The 17,019-nt window shown below is 35.0% G+C and overlaps 1 protein-coding gene across 1 annotated transcript in view; it reads left to right on the top strand.

Moving 5' to 3' along the window:
• EIF3E (eukaryotic translation initiation factor 3 subunit E) overlaps positions 1-16,787 on the top strand; it is a 41,621-nt gene extending 24,834 nt beyond the window's left edge. The window contains exons 8-13 of the mRNA XM_006753901.2: positions 5,325-5,451; positions 6,241-6,342; positions 7,630-7,739; positions 15,049-15,151; positions 15,445-15,579; positions 16,607-16,787. Of these exons, the coding sequence (XP_006753964.2) occupies positions 5,325-5,451; positions 6,241-6,342; positions 7,630-7,739; positions 15,049-15,151; positions 15,445-15,579; positions 16,607-16,645 (616 nt within the window). The 3' untranslated portion in view covers positions 16,646-16,787. The remainder of the gene's footprint in view (positions 1-5,324; positions 5,452-6,240; positions 6,343-7,629; positions 7,740-15,048; positions 15,152-15,444; positions 15,580-16,606) is intronic.
• Positions 16,788-17,019: the final 232 nt, after the last annotated feature.

Raw genomic sequence — 17,019 nt, 5'->3', positions numbered from 1 at the left:
ATCTAGGGCAGTTCTGGGTCTCTCATCCATCCCTCAGTGTGTGTGCGCACACACACACACACACACACACACACACACACACACACACACACACCGCCTGCTCCGAGCCTCTGCTGCCACTCTGCTGCCATTAATAGGACATCCACTGAGGGCTCCTGGACTGTGAGGGGGCAGGCTGGCTGAGGAACCCCCCCACCCCCCCTCCACCCCCCCAGTGCACAAATTTTGTGCACTGGGCCTCTAGTATATGTAATAAAAGCTATGTGAATGGTTTTAGGACCATTGTTAAGTAAAATAAGGGTTACCTGAAGGCAAGCACTGCAATACTACTACTGGATCTGAGTTAGCTACTAATTGTCTAATGTGTAGGCAAGTACTGTATACACCCAGGCATGGGCAAAAGTAGGTTTACAGTTGTGAGTACATGAAACAGAGTTGATTCTTATTAATTACTGTATTTTCCATATGGACAACCCTGTATACAGTGTGAATATGTTAGACCAAGAAATGATGCAGTTTGTGGGCAGGATGGAGCATAACAGCTTGAGATTTTATAACAATACTTAGAACTTGCAATTTAAAACTTAGAAATTATTTCTGGAATTTTTCATTTATTATTTTTGGATTATGATTGACTACAGGTAACTGAAACTGTGCAAACCAAAATCATGGCTAAGGGGGTTCTTGCTGTGTTGTCTTTGGCAGCTTTTGAAGGTATGGCAGAGTTGAGTTGTGACAGAGATATATATTGTTACACCCTCCTTGCCTCACAGTTACTGCTCTGTGCACTATAAATCCCAGAGTTGCCACATAGCTAGACAGCATTTCAAGTGCTGTTTATCACCACACTGCTACGTTTTGTTTTATTATTAGTGCATACTCATCCTGTCAAAGCAAGAAATGTGCTTTTAAGCCACAATGGGGTAGAAATTATTTTGTCTCAAATTAGAAAGCAAAGCATTGAATTATCACTGTAGGTATGCTGAAAGGATACAGTATACATCCACATTACTGGACTGTAAGCACTCATTATAATATTTCCACTTACAGCAAAGCAACTGTCAGAACAATTGGGAAATTTAAAATAATATCTTATCAGCAAAATTTCTTCATAAAAATTAATGAAAATGAAGCTTTAACCAAAGTTAATTTCTGAGTGGCTCTTTTGTTAGTCAAGTAAAGAAAGACATAGTGATTCTGTTTCATGTTCAATTGCAGCAGCCAAAGAAATATGTCTAGAAAAAATAAACAAGTTAAAAATTTGATGAGGACAGTTTCAGGGTTGAAAATATTGGGAGCAACATCAATAATCAATTCAAAAACAATACATATGATTTTTAGTGGGGTTTTTTTGGCTCTTGATGAGTCGGTGGATGTTACCAATATGGCTTAGTTGTTAATTTGAGGAATCTGGTGGAGTGACTGAAGAACATGTTTCTATGATAGTCTTGTGTGGAGGTGAAATATTTTTAAAGTTAAGAAAAATACTAATTTAATACAGCCTGAAATGGAATTGGCTAAGTCGTGCTAAAACTTTTGGTGGTAAATATGTATGAAGAAGAAAAAGGCATAGTTGATCAAGTTTACAAAGCTTGTGAAGTACTCAGAGCTTATCATTATTGATTGTATTTCTTATCACAGTGTACTTTGTGGAAAATACTTGAATCTGTGTTTTATTGAACCACAGTGAGCTTATTACTCTTGTAGAGTTAACTGTTACCAATCCATTAATTTCTGTCAGAAATACAAATAGAGCCCTAACTGGTTTGGCTCAGTGGATTAGAGCATCTGCCTGAGGACTGAAGGGTCCCAGGTTCGATTCCGGTCAAGGGCATGTACCTTTTTTGCGGGCACATCCCCAGTAGGAGGTATGCAGGAGGCAGCTGATCGATGTTTCTCTCTCTCATAGATGTTTCTAAATCTCTATCCCTCTCCCTTCCTCTCTGTAAAAAATCAATAAAATATATATTTTAAAAAAACATTTTAAAAAAAGAAATACAAATAGAATATCTTGATTTTTCCCTACTATACAGCAATTGGATGGCTTCACAATGACAAACTTTAATTGTGACATTTTTGAGCTTGAGGTGAGATTGGAAATTTTCTGAACAAGAAAAGTAGCATTCAACCACTATTATCATGCCCTGAATGGCTCTATAAATTAATTTTTGTTATAGCCTAGATAATGTTTATTAAAATTCAACCTAAAATTACAAAGTGAAATAGTACTTATACTGTAAGTGCACAAATTCATGCACCAGTGGGGTCCCTTGACCTGGCCTGCGGGATAGGGCCAAAACCAGCTCTCCAAGGGACCCCACCGGTGCATGATTAGGACCAGGAAGGGACACAGGTTGGCCAGCCAGGGAGGGACCACTGGGGTAGGGCTCCAGGGCATGGCCAGCCCATCTCACTCAGTCCCTATCAGCCCGGACCCCAGCAGCAAGCTAATCTACCTGTCTGAATGTCTGCCCCCTGGTTGTCAGTGCACGTCATAGCGAGTAATTGAGCAGCCTTAGCATATCATTAGAATATTACACTTTGATTGGTTGAACAGACAACCGGACACTTAACATACTAGGCTTTTATTATATTATGAGTCGGTGGATATTACCAATATGGCTTAGTTGTTAATTATAGAGGATAGTCATTTTGATGACAATTAACAAGTGTCTAGCCACTTTATATATTTTTCATTCTTTTAAAGGTTAAAAGAACATGAGCCCTAACTGGTTTGGCTTAGTGGATAAAGCATTGGCCTACAGACTGAAAGGTCCCAGGTTCAATTCCAGGCAAGGGGACATGCCTGGGTTGTGGGCTCAACCTTAGTGGGGGACATGCAGGAGGCAGCCAATCAATGGTTCTCATCATGTTTCCCTCTCCCTTCCTATCTGAAATCAATAAAAATATATTTTAAAAAAATTTTAAAGAAATATTCCCACACAAAATTTCAGCAGATATGTCTTTTGAGCCCAAAAAACAATTCCAGAAAGTTTTAGACCTCATTTTAATTACAAAAGGAAGTTTCCATATTTAAAATTCATTAAACTGTGCAGTTAAATTGGAAGTGATTCATTTGCAATATAATGATATATTAAAAGGCAATATCAAAAGAACAATTTAGCAGAATTGTGCAAATTTTTGCCAAGTTACGAATATGCTAAATTAAAAGCATATGTTTGTTCATTGATAGCCATATTTGGTGGTACTGATGTTCTTGAAAAACATTTTTAAGTATTAAATATGTATAATCTCATACAGATCATCATTAACAGATCAACAGTTGCAATAAATTTTCATGATAGGAGTCTCTAACTTTTGAACCCAATTAAATGAAGTTATCCTCAATAAAGAAATTTAATTCTTCTCATTAGTAGACCTATATTTAAAAATTTGCTACTAAACTATTATATTTTTAATTTTTCAATAAAATACGTTGGAGATTTAATTTCGTTTCTTTTTATATAAGTGACTGCATAATGTCCTCAAATTTGCTCTCTTGGTCTGCAAACCCTAAAGTCTTCATTATCTGGTACTTTACTAGTAGTATATGCATTTTGCTAACCTCTGCTATATACTCACAGAAAGAGAGAGATGATTTCCCAAGGAACTCATCCTCCAAAAAAAAAAAAAAAAAAAAAATGAAGATCTTTGTGGTACAATAATATTAAAATTAGGAAAAGTAAAAATAAATGTTTAATGTCATATACAATGAACTTACAGTTTTTGTAATACTATATGAATAAATATATGAATGAGTTCCCTAAGTGCCTACTAAAATTACCTACTTCAAAACTGATACTAAGAGCAGCAATCATGCTTTCCTGAACTTGAACTTGTACGTGAGATGTCTGGCAATAGTATAGAGACATACAATTGTTCTGAACCAATAGTGTAATTTAAAATTTTTGCCTGAATCTCAGCCTTAATTTTTCAGATAATAAAACTTTTAGCTGATTTGTTTAGTTCTCTTTTCCTAGAAATTATTTTATTCTTGAGTAAGTGTTGATTCTTTTTATACCCTGTCTTGTTTGGAGGGAATATAAGGTGGAGTGGAACTAGATATTTTGAGATATTGTCAGATTCTAGGGTCCTCTAAAGAGTTCAAACAGCATATATTTTTTTTTTTTTAACAAAGAGTTCAGATAACATTTTATGGGGAATCTACAATATAATATATAAAGATTTACTAATATTACAGGGCAACTTGGAAGATCAGGCATTTGCACTTGACCTTAACGAATGGCTAGAATTTAAGTTTCAGAGTTTTGTATTTGTGAGAGCAATCCATGTGGAGGGAGGTGTAAGTAAGGAAAGCAGAAAGCAGTCAATGATGGTTTGGTGGGAGATGGATCTGGACGGGTACTTTGGGGCTTGAATATTCAGCTAAGAGGAATGGACTTTAATGACAAATATTTCTTTTTATTTCTTTATTGATTTCAGAGGAAGGGAGAGGGAGAGAGAGATACAAACATCAATGATGAAAGAGAATCATTGAACGGCTGCCTCCTGCACACCTCCCATCAGGGATTGAGCCCGCAATCCAGGTACATGCCTCCAGCCAGAATCAAATCCAGGACCCTTGAGTCCTCTATCCACTGTGCCAAACCGGCCAGGGCTACTGACAAATATTTCTAAGCTTGTCATAGTGTTGGACACTCAGAGGTACTTTTTGGATAAAAATTGGGGAGCTATTTAAGAAACCTTGAGCAGGAGAAATGCTAGGTATAAGAGAGGGTGTTCAGTTGCAGATAGAATAGCTGGATTTGCTAAACCTTAACCAAGACCAGTTGACATTTGTCTTAACATCTAGTCCTTTTTTTCTAATTAGCAGTACTGCCAGTTTAACCAAAGCCCTGTAATACTGTAATAGTTTCTTTCTGTAGTTTCCAATCTTTCATTTTCTGGATATTTTAATTTGTATAAATACCTGTTTTTCTGATTATGATGAGTAATTTGCACATAGAAATTTTTCACATATTTCTTCTACTAGGTGAATAACTGAAAGTCATTGCTTAGTCTTTTGGAATAGACTGGTGGCATATATAGGGTCTTCCAAAATAACTTTTACTCAACAGTGACAATAGGATTAGCTATCTTTTAAGTGAGTCTCACTCCAAATTGGGCAATATCAACTGGCATTTCCTTGGAGGAGGTGGCCTTTATAGTATTCATTCTTCAGTGTTTGTAATATTAGATTGCTTAAACAGTACAATCTAATGGGCTGTTTGAGTGTTTCCTTTTAAGCACTTAATATATGATTATAGGTCTAGAAAAACTAGGTAAGTTATTAATATTAAATAGTCTTTGTATTTTTACCTTAGGTATCTTAATGCAATTCAGACGATGTGTCCACATATTCTTCGCTATTTGACTACAGCAGTAATAACAAACAAAGATGTTCGAAAACGCCGGCAGGTCCTAAAAGATCTAGTCAAAGTGATTCAACAGGTAAAAACTTAAATCTGTATTGATTTTTTTTATATGCCTTTTTTTCCCCCAAGCACTACTCATTTTAAGGTAAAGATGTTTTAAAAATAGGAGGAAAGTATACATGAAGAAGGGCCCAAGAGTCCCAAATGGATACTTACTATCTTTAAGCTCAAGATATACTGTTAGACGTGGTATGAATGATACTATTCTCTGCTAGGTGGATATTTAATATACACTGTATATTAGTGTTGCTCTTACTGCAAAGAGTGAAAGATCTGGAGCCTAGAACTGTTTGTTGGGAGGTCACTGTCTGCATAATTTCAGAGTAATGGCCTTTACATTGACTACAGTAGTAGTCTCCAAGTTGTGTATCAGCTGCGGCCCTACTCGGTCATTTAGTGAGTCTCTCAACAATCACTGTGAGTTAGAAAAGAACCTAAATATTTACTTGACATAAGGTTAAATTAAATTTAAAAATGCAATTTCTTTAGTAGGGTGTAAATACTATTATACTTGGGTAAGTTCATCACTGTTTATTAAGGGGTACTTTTGGGACCAGAGGAATTTGAAAGCTTTTAGGATGGTTCTAGGATGAGAATTTAGAGAACTTGGTCTGGAAGGCATTAAAAGCTTAAGGTGTGGCCTGGAATCAGGATACAAGCAATTGCTTTGAGAAGATAAATGCTAGGTAATTTGCTAGAAATTAATGGGAATGAAGGAGAAAATAGGAAGATTGGGATAGTCTAGGGACAATCTACCAAACAGTGTTGAATTAGATCTAGTTTGACCTTTGACTTTATTTTACAGGAGTCTTACACATATAAAGACCCAATTACAGAGTTTGTTGAATGTTTGTATGTTAACTTTGACTTTGATGGGGCTCAGAAAAAGCTGAGGGAATGTGAATCGGTAAGTATGAATTTTTTCTTATACATTAATAGCATTCTTAAATTTTTATATATTGTCAGAATTAACCTTGCAGTGTTTTATTTAAGTAATTCTATCAGGAATGTATATTAATCTTAAAGTGGCATATTTTTTAGAAATGTGCTGGGATGAAAACATTTTTAATGTTGTTGCCATGTGTGTATCTTTTTAGTTAGGACAGCTTGTTAAACATTGAGTGTATTATAAATTCACACATACACCCATAATTCCATGTCTTATCCTGAATAAGTAAATATGTGAACTATTTAATATCTATGGGCAAGGTTGTTTGGAATTGCATAGCACAACTATGATTCCTAATTTGTTTTGTAAGTGGGCCTATTTTTAGAAATTTTCACGATTATATTTAACATTTGCTATAAATCAGTCAAGCTAAAAGTGTGATTTTTATAACTACAGTTTCTTCTCTTGGTTAGTGCAAACTAAAGTACCCTCAGAGCAACTGAAAGAGTTAGGTTTATGGGTATGTTGTTTTCTTTTAATTAAGTTAGTTTTGAAGTTTTAACAAGTTAAACTAAGAATTTACCTATTAAATGCATTTACCAAATCCACAAGTTATTATATGTCCATTTCATTTTTGAACCCGAATATTAGCACAATGATGGACCAAATATGTTGAAGGACTAAGATTCCTTTCTCTAAGAAAGAGAGAATGATCATGTAAATATACCTTCTGAGGTGATTTTCAAACTTTGGACAAAATTTAAATTAGAATCTAGTGTAATATGTGTTCATATAGTCATCAATATTACTAACATGTCATATAGCATTATTAAATATTTCTGTGTATCTTATATTAGGTATCTAGGCCTTGCTAAGACAGAGGAACACTTGGTTGCTATTAAAATGTTCTCTTTTAATTATGTCATAATTATGAATATTTTTCCTTTGTAGATTTACAAATCTATTAACTATCACAGAAATATGCATATCTTTGCTTCATTCATAACTATTTGAAATAACTGGAAAAGATATGCTATCTATAGAGCATTTATGTAGGAGAGTGGACAGTACAAAGCTAATTTGTCACAATATTGTTCAAATCATCACTGGAACAAGGAAATATTGCAGTTCTTATAGCATTTACTTGTTTAACTTAGAAGCTTCAATGTAGTGTGCTAGAAAGTGTTGTGTAGAACTTGTGATCATAGATGAGAGAATTCTAGTGAATTGGAACAATTAGTAAGGCAAATGAAGTTAATGAGTCAAGTGCCATTAATTTTTTTCTTTTACATTTTATACACATAGGTGCTTGTGAATGACTTCTTCTTGGTGGCTTGTCTTGAGGATTTTATTGAAAATGCTCGTCTCTTCATATTTGAGACTTTTTGTCGCATCCACCAGTGTATCAGCATTAAGTAAGAATATCCTGATTTGACTTGTAGTTTATACTTTTAAATTTCTAGAAATTTCCATTTATTGTAAAGTACACTTAATAGGATTCTAGTTAAATGAATTTTTTTTTTGCTTTAGAAGAAAAAGGAAACAATCTGATAGAGATTAAAAATTGGAACTTTTGTTTGAATTCTGGGTTAACAGACTCAAAAATATCTTTAGCTTCTGTGTGTGGCACAACATGATTTTTGAAAACGATAACTTCAAGGCAATGTTATTTATCAGTTACTTTTTTAAAAAGACTACTATAATAGGAAGAAAAGAGGAGAATATAGTTTTAGAGTGGTTCTCAGCAGGAGTTCAAATAAGGATTTAGCCCTTAGTAAATCGGAAATATTCTTGAAAGACCACATTTGGTAATCATTTCAGTTAATTGAGTTTGTTTTATTTGATTATATATTTGAATTCTTATATAGTAAACTCCAGTGACATCTTAAAATGTTGAAACATGGAAAAATTATGGTGAATTTTAGTTGAAATGTTCTCTATTGTGTGAGAAAAGTATTGGGGGGAAATGTGAAACTTACATAACCTATTAGAAACTAATTTTATGTATTAGAATTTGAAAAATAACCAATTCCTTTGGCCACAGATGAAGACAAACAGTAAATACTCCATAATATTTTAAAACTTACTACTTTAATGTTTGCCTCTTAGGAATTGTGTGTAGACCAAAGTTTTTCTTTAGTGACTTTTGTTTTTGCTAAGGCATCCATACTTGCTTGCCTAATTTTAGTGGTTGTCATTGAAGTGGGTTATTCAGAGCTAGAAGTATAGTGTGATCATGGGACTTGTCCTAGGGGAATTAAAGCTTTGACTTCAGGTTTTTTAGTATTTTACTATAGCTAGCAGATCCATACTTTTAAAAATCTGATTCTCTTAAAGAATACTTGCACATTCCTAGTATGTTGTGGTCGTGAAATAGATAGGTGTCACTTATCTACATGTGGGACTCTGCTGGACAATAGATACCAGAATGCTAGCATTGCTTTTTTTTTTTTTTTAAGATTTATAATTAGGCTTGTGAAAGAAGGGTGCCAATATTTTTATTTCCCTTGTTGAAACTTCCCCATATTTAGAATTTGATCATTTGGGTGTTTGTTTTGAAGCAGATTTTCCTTTTGATACCTTTAGCACTCAGTATACTAACTTTGTACAGTGTAGATGCTCATAAATATTTGTTGAGTGAATACATTTCTTTCCTTGGTATTAGTGAGTTCATATTTTTGTCATGACAGTGCTTTGTCACTTTGGTGTATGCTTTGAGAGTACATTAACTCTGGTGCCTTGTACTCAATTATTTTGCTTCTTATGATTCAGTTTACTATCCTTACCAGTAAAATAGATAAAAGTATTTGTCCTATCTACTTATTTGAGATATGTAGCTCAAATAAGATACTATAGGGGGACTGCTACAATAAACTTTTATGTAACATTATCATTACCAAGAATTTTTCTAAAAATACATTTTTCTTGATTTCAAAGAGAGAGAGAGAGAGAGAGAGGGAGAGAAACAATGATGAGAGAGAAGCATTGATCAGGTGCCTCCTGCATGCCTCACACTGGGGATCAAACCTGCAACACGGTCCTGTGCCTTGACTGAGAATCGAATCCTGATCTTCTGGTTCATAGGTTGACGCTGTGCCACTGAGCCATGCCGTCCAGGCTCAGTGTAGTTTTTTTATTTTTTATCATTTTACTAGCGGCCCGGTGCAGGGGGGTTGGGGCGGGGTTGTGTCCCTTAGCCCAACCTGCACCCTCTCCAATCTGGGATCCCTCTCAAAATCCAAGACTGCTGGCTCCCAACCGCTCGCCTGCCTGCCTAATTGCCCCTAACCGCTTCTGCCTGCCAGCCTGATCATCCCCTAACCACTCCCCTGCCAGTCTGATCGACGCCTAACGGCTCCCCTGCCCGCCCGATTGTCCCTAACTGCCCTCCCTGCAGACCTGGTTGCCCCCAACTGTCCTCCCCTGCAGGCCTGGTCACCCCTAACTGCCCTCCCCTGCAGGCCTGATTGCCTCCAACTGCCCTCCCCTGCAGGCCATCTTGTGTCCACATGGGGGCGGCCGTCTTATGTATTGGAGTGATGGTCAATTTGCATATTATCAAAGCGTTAGGCAGGGGTATGAGAAGTATGAATGGGTGAGCAGAGAAGCAATAGACTGCTATTGGGATCAACTCCCAGCATAGGATTTATTTATGTATTTATTTTATTTTAATCCTCACCAGAGGATATTTTTTCCATTGATTTTTAGAGAGAGTGGGAGGAAGGGAGAAGGAGGGGAGAAAGAGAGAAACATGTGAGCGAGAAACACAGACTGGTTGCCTGATGCACTCTCCCCAGATGGGGACAAGGATCAAACCTGCAAATGAAGTATGTGCCCTTGACTAGGAGTCAAACCTGAGACCCTTTGGTTGGCAGGCCAAAACTCTAACCACTGAGAAAACTGGCCTGGCTAGGATATTTTTGTTTGTTTGTTTTTAACTTTATTTTTTAATTACAGTTGGCAAACAATATTATATTAGTTTTAGGTGTACAATATAGTGATTAAAAGTTTATATACTTTACGGAGTTATCACTCTGACAAATCTAGTATCTGCATGGCACCATACATAGTTATTATAGTACTAGAAGCACAATGCACAAAGATTCATGCAAGAATGCGCCTTCCTTCCCCTGGCCGTCAGCACCGCCTTTGCTCTGGCCAAAGCTGCTTTTCTTCCTTCCCACGCTGCCCAGAGGCCCAGAGTGGCTGGGTGGTGCAGAACACCTGTGTCATCGCCATGGCATCAGCGCAAGTGTCCCACTCCTACGCCCCCCTCCCCCAGCCACTTGGTGCCTGTGTATGCAAATTAACCTGCCATTTTTGTTGTGTTAATTTGCATACTCACTCCTGATTGGCTGGTAGGCGTCACAAAGATACGGTCAATTTGTATCTTTCTTTTTTATTAGTGTAGATTACTGACTATATTTTCTATGCTGTACTTTACATTCCTGTGACTATTTTATAATTATCAAATTGTACTTCTTAACCTCTTCACCTTTTTCACCCATTCCACAACCCCCAGGCTATCTTGTAACTAACTACCAATTTGTAGTAGTCCTTGTATCTGAGTTTGTTACATTTTTGTTCCTTTTTTTTATTGCACATATAAGTGAAATCATACAATATTTCTCTTTTTCTTGCGTTATTTAAACATTTTTGGCTACCTGTAGAATGTTTTACTAGTTTAGATGATTTTGAATAGATAGATTAATGCATTTTCTTGAAATATTAGGGAATAATTTTAGAGCTATAAGAAATCATAGGAAGTTCTAATCCAACAACACACAATTATTAAGTCATTGGCAGTAGGACTTCCCAATAGAACTTTCTACATTGATGGAAATGTTTTATTTTTGCATTGTTCACTATGGTAGCCAATAGCCACATGTGGCATTTGAGCACTTTAAATGTGGCTCAGATTTCAAGTTATAGAACCAAGGTTTTTAAATTTGTGTGTGTAGGGCTTGTTTTCAAATGTGATGCTAAATATCTATGAGTATGTATATATATATATATATATTTATGTACAGTTCACCTTGAACAACACAGGTTTGCAATGCGTGGGTCCACTTCTATGCAGATTTTTTTCAATAAATAAAAAGTATTAACATTTTCTCTAGTTTATTGTAAGAATACAGTACATAGTGCATATAACATACAAAATACGTGTTAATCAACTCTTTATGTTACTGATAACAGTTTGGTTAGCTCAGTTTTGGGGGAATCAGAAGTTCTATGCAGAATTTTGTGCAGAGGATTGTTGCCCACAACCCTTGTGTTGTTTATGAGGTAGCTGTGTATGTGTAAGCAGATCAGATCAGAGCTCCTTCATCCTGTTTAGCCTGTCCCTTTATTCAGCTTCTCTCTTGGCTGCTAAGGCATCTCTGTTTAACCTTGGAAACAGTTCTGGAAACAGAATTCTACAAAGCACTGATTGGGTACACTTCCTTCTTGATTGTAGCTGGAAACTGAAGGCTGGTTAAGTCTTAGTTAATGACAGAGCCTGTGTTTACTAGGTCTCTGACATTCATTGTGTTGTACCTCACTGTGAAATTTTATTTTTTCATTGTTGAACAGTTGATATTTTTAGACATAACAGATTTAGATGAATTTATCAGGAGTGTGTCACTTGAGCTAGGGGATAAAAATGAAAATCATAAGTCATTGTTTCATTCTGTGTCACAGAATCTCTGTAGAGTTTTATTTTGTTTTATTTTACAAATACAGAGTCTCTGAAGCTACCCCAAATTTTCTGGATCAAATTTCCTAAGTATGCTGTGCTATGATGTGTAATAGGGCTACTATATTGTAGTTTAAGAATGGGTATTTCAGCCAAAACCGGTTTGGCTCAGTGGATAGAGCGTCGGCCTGTGGACTGAAAGGTCCCAGGTTCGATTCCGGTCAAGGGCATGTACCTGGGTTGCGGGCACCTCCCCGGTAGGAGATGTGCAGGAGGCAGCTGGTCGATGTTTCTCTCTCATCGATGTTTCTGACTCTCTATCTCTCTCCCTTCCTCTCTGTCAAAAATCAATAAAATATATTTTAAAAAAGGAAAAAAAGAATGGGTATTTCAAAGCACATCCAGGATTGAGACCCACTGCATCAGGTTGCAATTTTTAGGCATCTAGTTACAACCTGCTAGAGCAGCAATTTTTAACTGGTGGACTACAAGAAATTTTAAAACATGCAATACTTGACTTTTTAGTCATGGGCACTGACTTCTTTTCAAATAAAAAAAATGACAACCAACACAACAATAGCCATCTGGTGTGAATGAATCAAAATTATACCTATTTTTTTAGTTTGGCAAAAAAATATATTTTTTTGGTGTGCTGTAGAATTTTAGTAAATAGTTTATGTGCATGATGATAAAGATTAAAAATCTCTGTTCTAGAGTAATCGAGTGAAAAATCAGTGGTTTAATATCTTTAGTATATAATGAATTAAGAAAGTAGGAACAGAGCAGAAAGTGTAGCATCATGTGAGAAAAGAAATATTCTTCTTAGAGCAACAATGAGATCTCAGGTTGTAAGATTCAAGAGAAGATAGGGCATCCACTCAGTAGGACTCAGTCCTGGGATTAGGTCTCTTTATGTTTTTAATGGGATAAGAAGATGGCTGAATATAAGTTAAGCTTTTATAAATAGGGCAGACCCCAAGATTATGATCAATTGAGGTAATGTTTATCTTTAAAGAATACATTAAGAAAATTGTTAATGTATTGTTCTCCAATCCAGAGGCTTTTAAACATAAAAAGAATAGATTTTCTGGCTTAACCTGGACCTTCTGAATCAGAATCTCTGGGATCAGAGCTTGAGAATCTGGGTTTAAAGCTTCCCAGGTGATTCTTTTACAATTAACCTTGCAGAATCATTGTTCTAAGTTAGTGATTTGTAGTCCTAACTGCATATTAGATCAAGTGGGAAGTTGTTATTTTATTTTAAGAAAAAAAAAGATGGAAAAATAATGGATGACTAAGCTCAAAGCCTAGAAATGAAAACGTTCTCTGAAGGGAAAATATCAGTATCTGTATTTTTTATAGCTCCTAAATAATTTTGATGCAAAACCTCCTTTTTTCATTATACTTTTTATTTTGAGATGATTATAGATTTATAAGCAGTTGTAAAAAATAGAGATCCCCTGTGTTCTTTATACAGTTTCTGTCAATCTTGCAAAACAGCATCACAACCAACATATTGATATTGAAACATTCAGATATAGAACATTTTTGTCACCAGAAGGATCCTTAACTGGCTCTTTTATAGCCATACCCACTCTCCCCCCACTGCCACCTTTCTTTAACCCCTGGCAACCAATCATTTATTCTTCATTTCTATTATTTTGCCTTTTCAAGAATATGCAAAAACTTTTTTAAAAGGTAGTGTTCAACTTTATAAAAAAGTTAAATATGTTATGCGTAGTGATCTGTGTATATAAAAGCCTAAGCGACTGGCCGACCATTCTGTGGCTATGACATGCACTGACCACCAGGGGGCAGATGCTCAATGCATGAGCAGAAACCACAGGCATGGAAACATGGAATTAACTGATGAATCTCATGAGAACCACTGGCTTAGGCATATATATATATATATATATATAGCATATATATAAGTGTGTGTGTGTGTGTGTGTGTGTGTATATTAACAACAGTATAACTAAGTTATTCAATAAGAAAATATTACAAGTGTGAATAAGCAACTCTTCTGGCCAGGCATTGAGAAGATAAGATAGCAGGAAGCACATACTCAGAACTTAAAATCCAGAAAAAGAAACAGATATTAAATAAAGATAAAGTTATAAACTATGGTAGATGTTTTGAAAAAAAAATACAGAGTAATTAGGATGACATGGACATGATTTATATAATGCAAAATCTGTGAAGTAATTTGAAATAAAATTTCAGTAAACCCTTATATCTGTAAATGGCTTATTGTTAAGTCTCAAAGTAGACTTATTTTCACTGTATACTAATTATGACAAATTACTACATTCACTAATTTATGCTTGCCTATCTCTGCCTCTAATTTAAAGTTATTTGATATTTGCCCCCCCCCCTTTTTTTTAATAGCAGGGAAAGGGAAGCATTTGTCTCTGGCCTCCTTTTTTCTTCAGCTGACAAATTCCAAATGCTGAATAGAATAGTATTGAGTTTATTGTCTATTAAAAAGTTATTTCCATTTATAATTTGGAACATTTCTCTGTTGATAAGTTTCTTCACTAAATGGTTGTAGGCACATATGATAGTCATCTCACTATTAAAATGCATATTAAAAATGTTTTTATCCCTTTATATACAACTCTGTCGATTTGTAGGCTAAGTTATGAATCTGTTTACCATAAAATATGCAACATATGTCAAAAAAGATTACTGTGGTGGAATTTAATTTAGTATAGCTGAATAGCTTATTAGATAAGGTGTGTGTCCAAAATTTAAAAGCTGTTCTAGAATAATTCTTGGACCCGTTTTCAATTGTAGATAAAAACAAAGTATGGAACCAATAATTTTAATGTGTGTGATAAACATATTGGAGCTTACATTAATATAATTTCCCTATAGAAGGTTAGTTTTGACTTTTCACAAAATATTTGCCAACTGCTTTTGCATTTCCTTAAGTTACGAGGTTATTTCTACTTTGCTTATTTTATTAACATATGTGGGTCAAAGACTACTTAAAACTAAGTTTTTAGACTCAGTTAATGTCCTTTTTACTTTTTCATTAGTATGTTGGCAGATAAGCTGAACATGACTCCAGAAGAAGCGGAAAGGTGGATTGTCAATTTGATTAGAAATGCAAGACTGGATGCCAAGATTGATTCCAAATTAGTGAGTATTAAGCTAACTTTCCTACATAACTAGATCGCAGTTGCTGGTTACTTTATACTTTTTCCTGAATATTCATTAGGAAACTTTATTAAGAATTTGTTGTGTTTTAATGTATAATAATAGTTCTTTGAAGGAAACAGCAACCTCCTATTTTTTTAATTGGGTAAATATTGTCATCTCTCTAGTACCAAAAAATGTGCAGCAGTCATTTAATGTTGTCATGTCATGCTTATGATGTACCTGGGAAATGGTCATTAACATTACAGGATCAATTTTCCTCTGTCTTATTTTAGGGTCATGTGGTTATGGGTAACAATGCAGTCTCACCCTATCAGCAAGTGATTGAAAAGACCAAAAGCCTTTCATTTAGAAGCCAGATGTTGGCCATGAATATTGAGAAGAAACTTAATCAGAATAGTAGGTCAGAGGTAAGAACCACACATTTTCTGTTTGTATGGGATTTAGCAATACTGTAACATAATTGTTAAATGGACTTACTTTGAGAACATTGTAATATCAGTTGTATCTGATTTTGCATTTCTGTTTGTTGGGGGTATGAACATTTTGTTTAAATTATTAAATGAAAAAGAATTTTTCTTAGATGTATTACATGCATTTGTTAGGGAAAGTAAAAAAAATTAGAGTTTCCTTTTACTCTTACTGTGTGACTTCATGAACTCATTTCCTCAGGGTTTTCAACACATAATTTTGATAGTGAAAGGTGACAAGTTATGTATATAGCCCTCTTTTAAGTGCTTGAAATTTGTCTTTTTTAATCTAAAGGAACGCTTCTGTAAAATGTGATTTTATTATATCTGTTAGTGTTAATCTTTTAAAATTTGATTTTATCAGATTTAACTTTGCCAGAAAATATATTCCCCTTTTTGATAGAGATCCTAACATATTAGACATTAAAACAACTTGCATGACTTTGTAATTTTGGAATTGTAGACCACTTTTAACTCTCTAGCCATTGTGTTTATGTGTAAATGGGGAATGGGAAGTTTTAAGGAAGCAGCATTGGAACATTCAAGGACCTCATTTGGTTGAAGTTTTAGCAACAGGTTTGTGTCCTTAGCAGTCCTTAAAAGAGAAGGATGAATTAGGAAATTATTGTCAATGCCTATTCCAATCAAGTGTAGAATAACTGAGCCTGAAAAATATCTTTTATATAACGGACTTTTTGTATGATTTGGGATCAATTTGTATTGATTTTTAGTATAATGTTGATATTGTCATTGTTATACTTCATAATTGGTCAAAAATATCAGATGGTATTTTGATATGTTTATTTTGCTCTAAGTGGAACATCTGACATTTAACAGTTGCAGAGGTTATTAAAATCTTAGAGAATGGTTTGGCAGGAATAGTGCTAAAAGGAAATGCTAGTATCACTTTTTCTAAGTTTTTTCAAAAATTACTTTTTTTCTTACCCTCTCTTTTTTTATATTTCAGGCTCCTAATTGGGCAACTCAAGACTCTGGCTTCTACTGAAGAACTGTAAAGAAAAAAAAAACAAGAAAACTATACAAGTGAAGCTAATAAGTCCATTATATAAAGGGTGACATACAGTGCTGAAACAACATATTGAGTATAAATTTTGGAGAATTTGAATAAAATTGGCTGTGTTTCATTATCTTGTGAACTTCCTTGTGTATACAAGTATATGTATTTTTTAACATTTTATTTTGAAATAATTGTAGATTCACAGGAAGTTGCAAAAACATTACAAAGAGAGCCCCTGTAACCTTAACCTAGTTTCCCCCAGTATTTTGCATTTATATTACTACTAGAGGCCCGGTGCACAAAAATTTGTGCACTTGGGAGGGTCCCTCAGCCCGGTCTGGGATCTCTCAGGGGATGACCAC

The sequence above is a fragment of the Myotis davidii genome, unplaced genomic scaffold (assembly GCF_000327345.1).
Source record: "Myotis davidii unplaced genomic scaffold, ASM32734v1 scaffold1012, whole genome shotgun sequence".
NCBI lineage: Eukaryota > Metazoa > Chordata > Mammalia > Chiroptera > Vespertilionidae > Myotis > Myotis davidii.
Note: the sequence above shows the minus strand (reverse complement) of the source record. Positions and strands in the feature narration are given on the sequence as shown.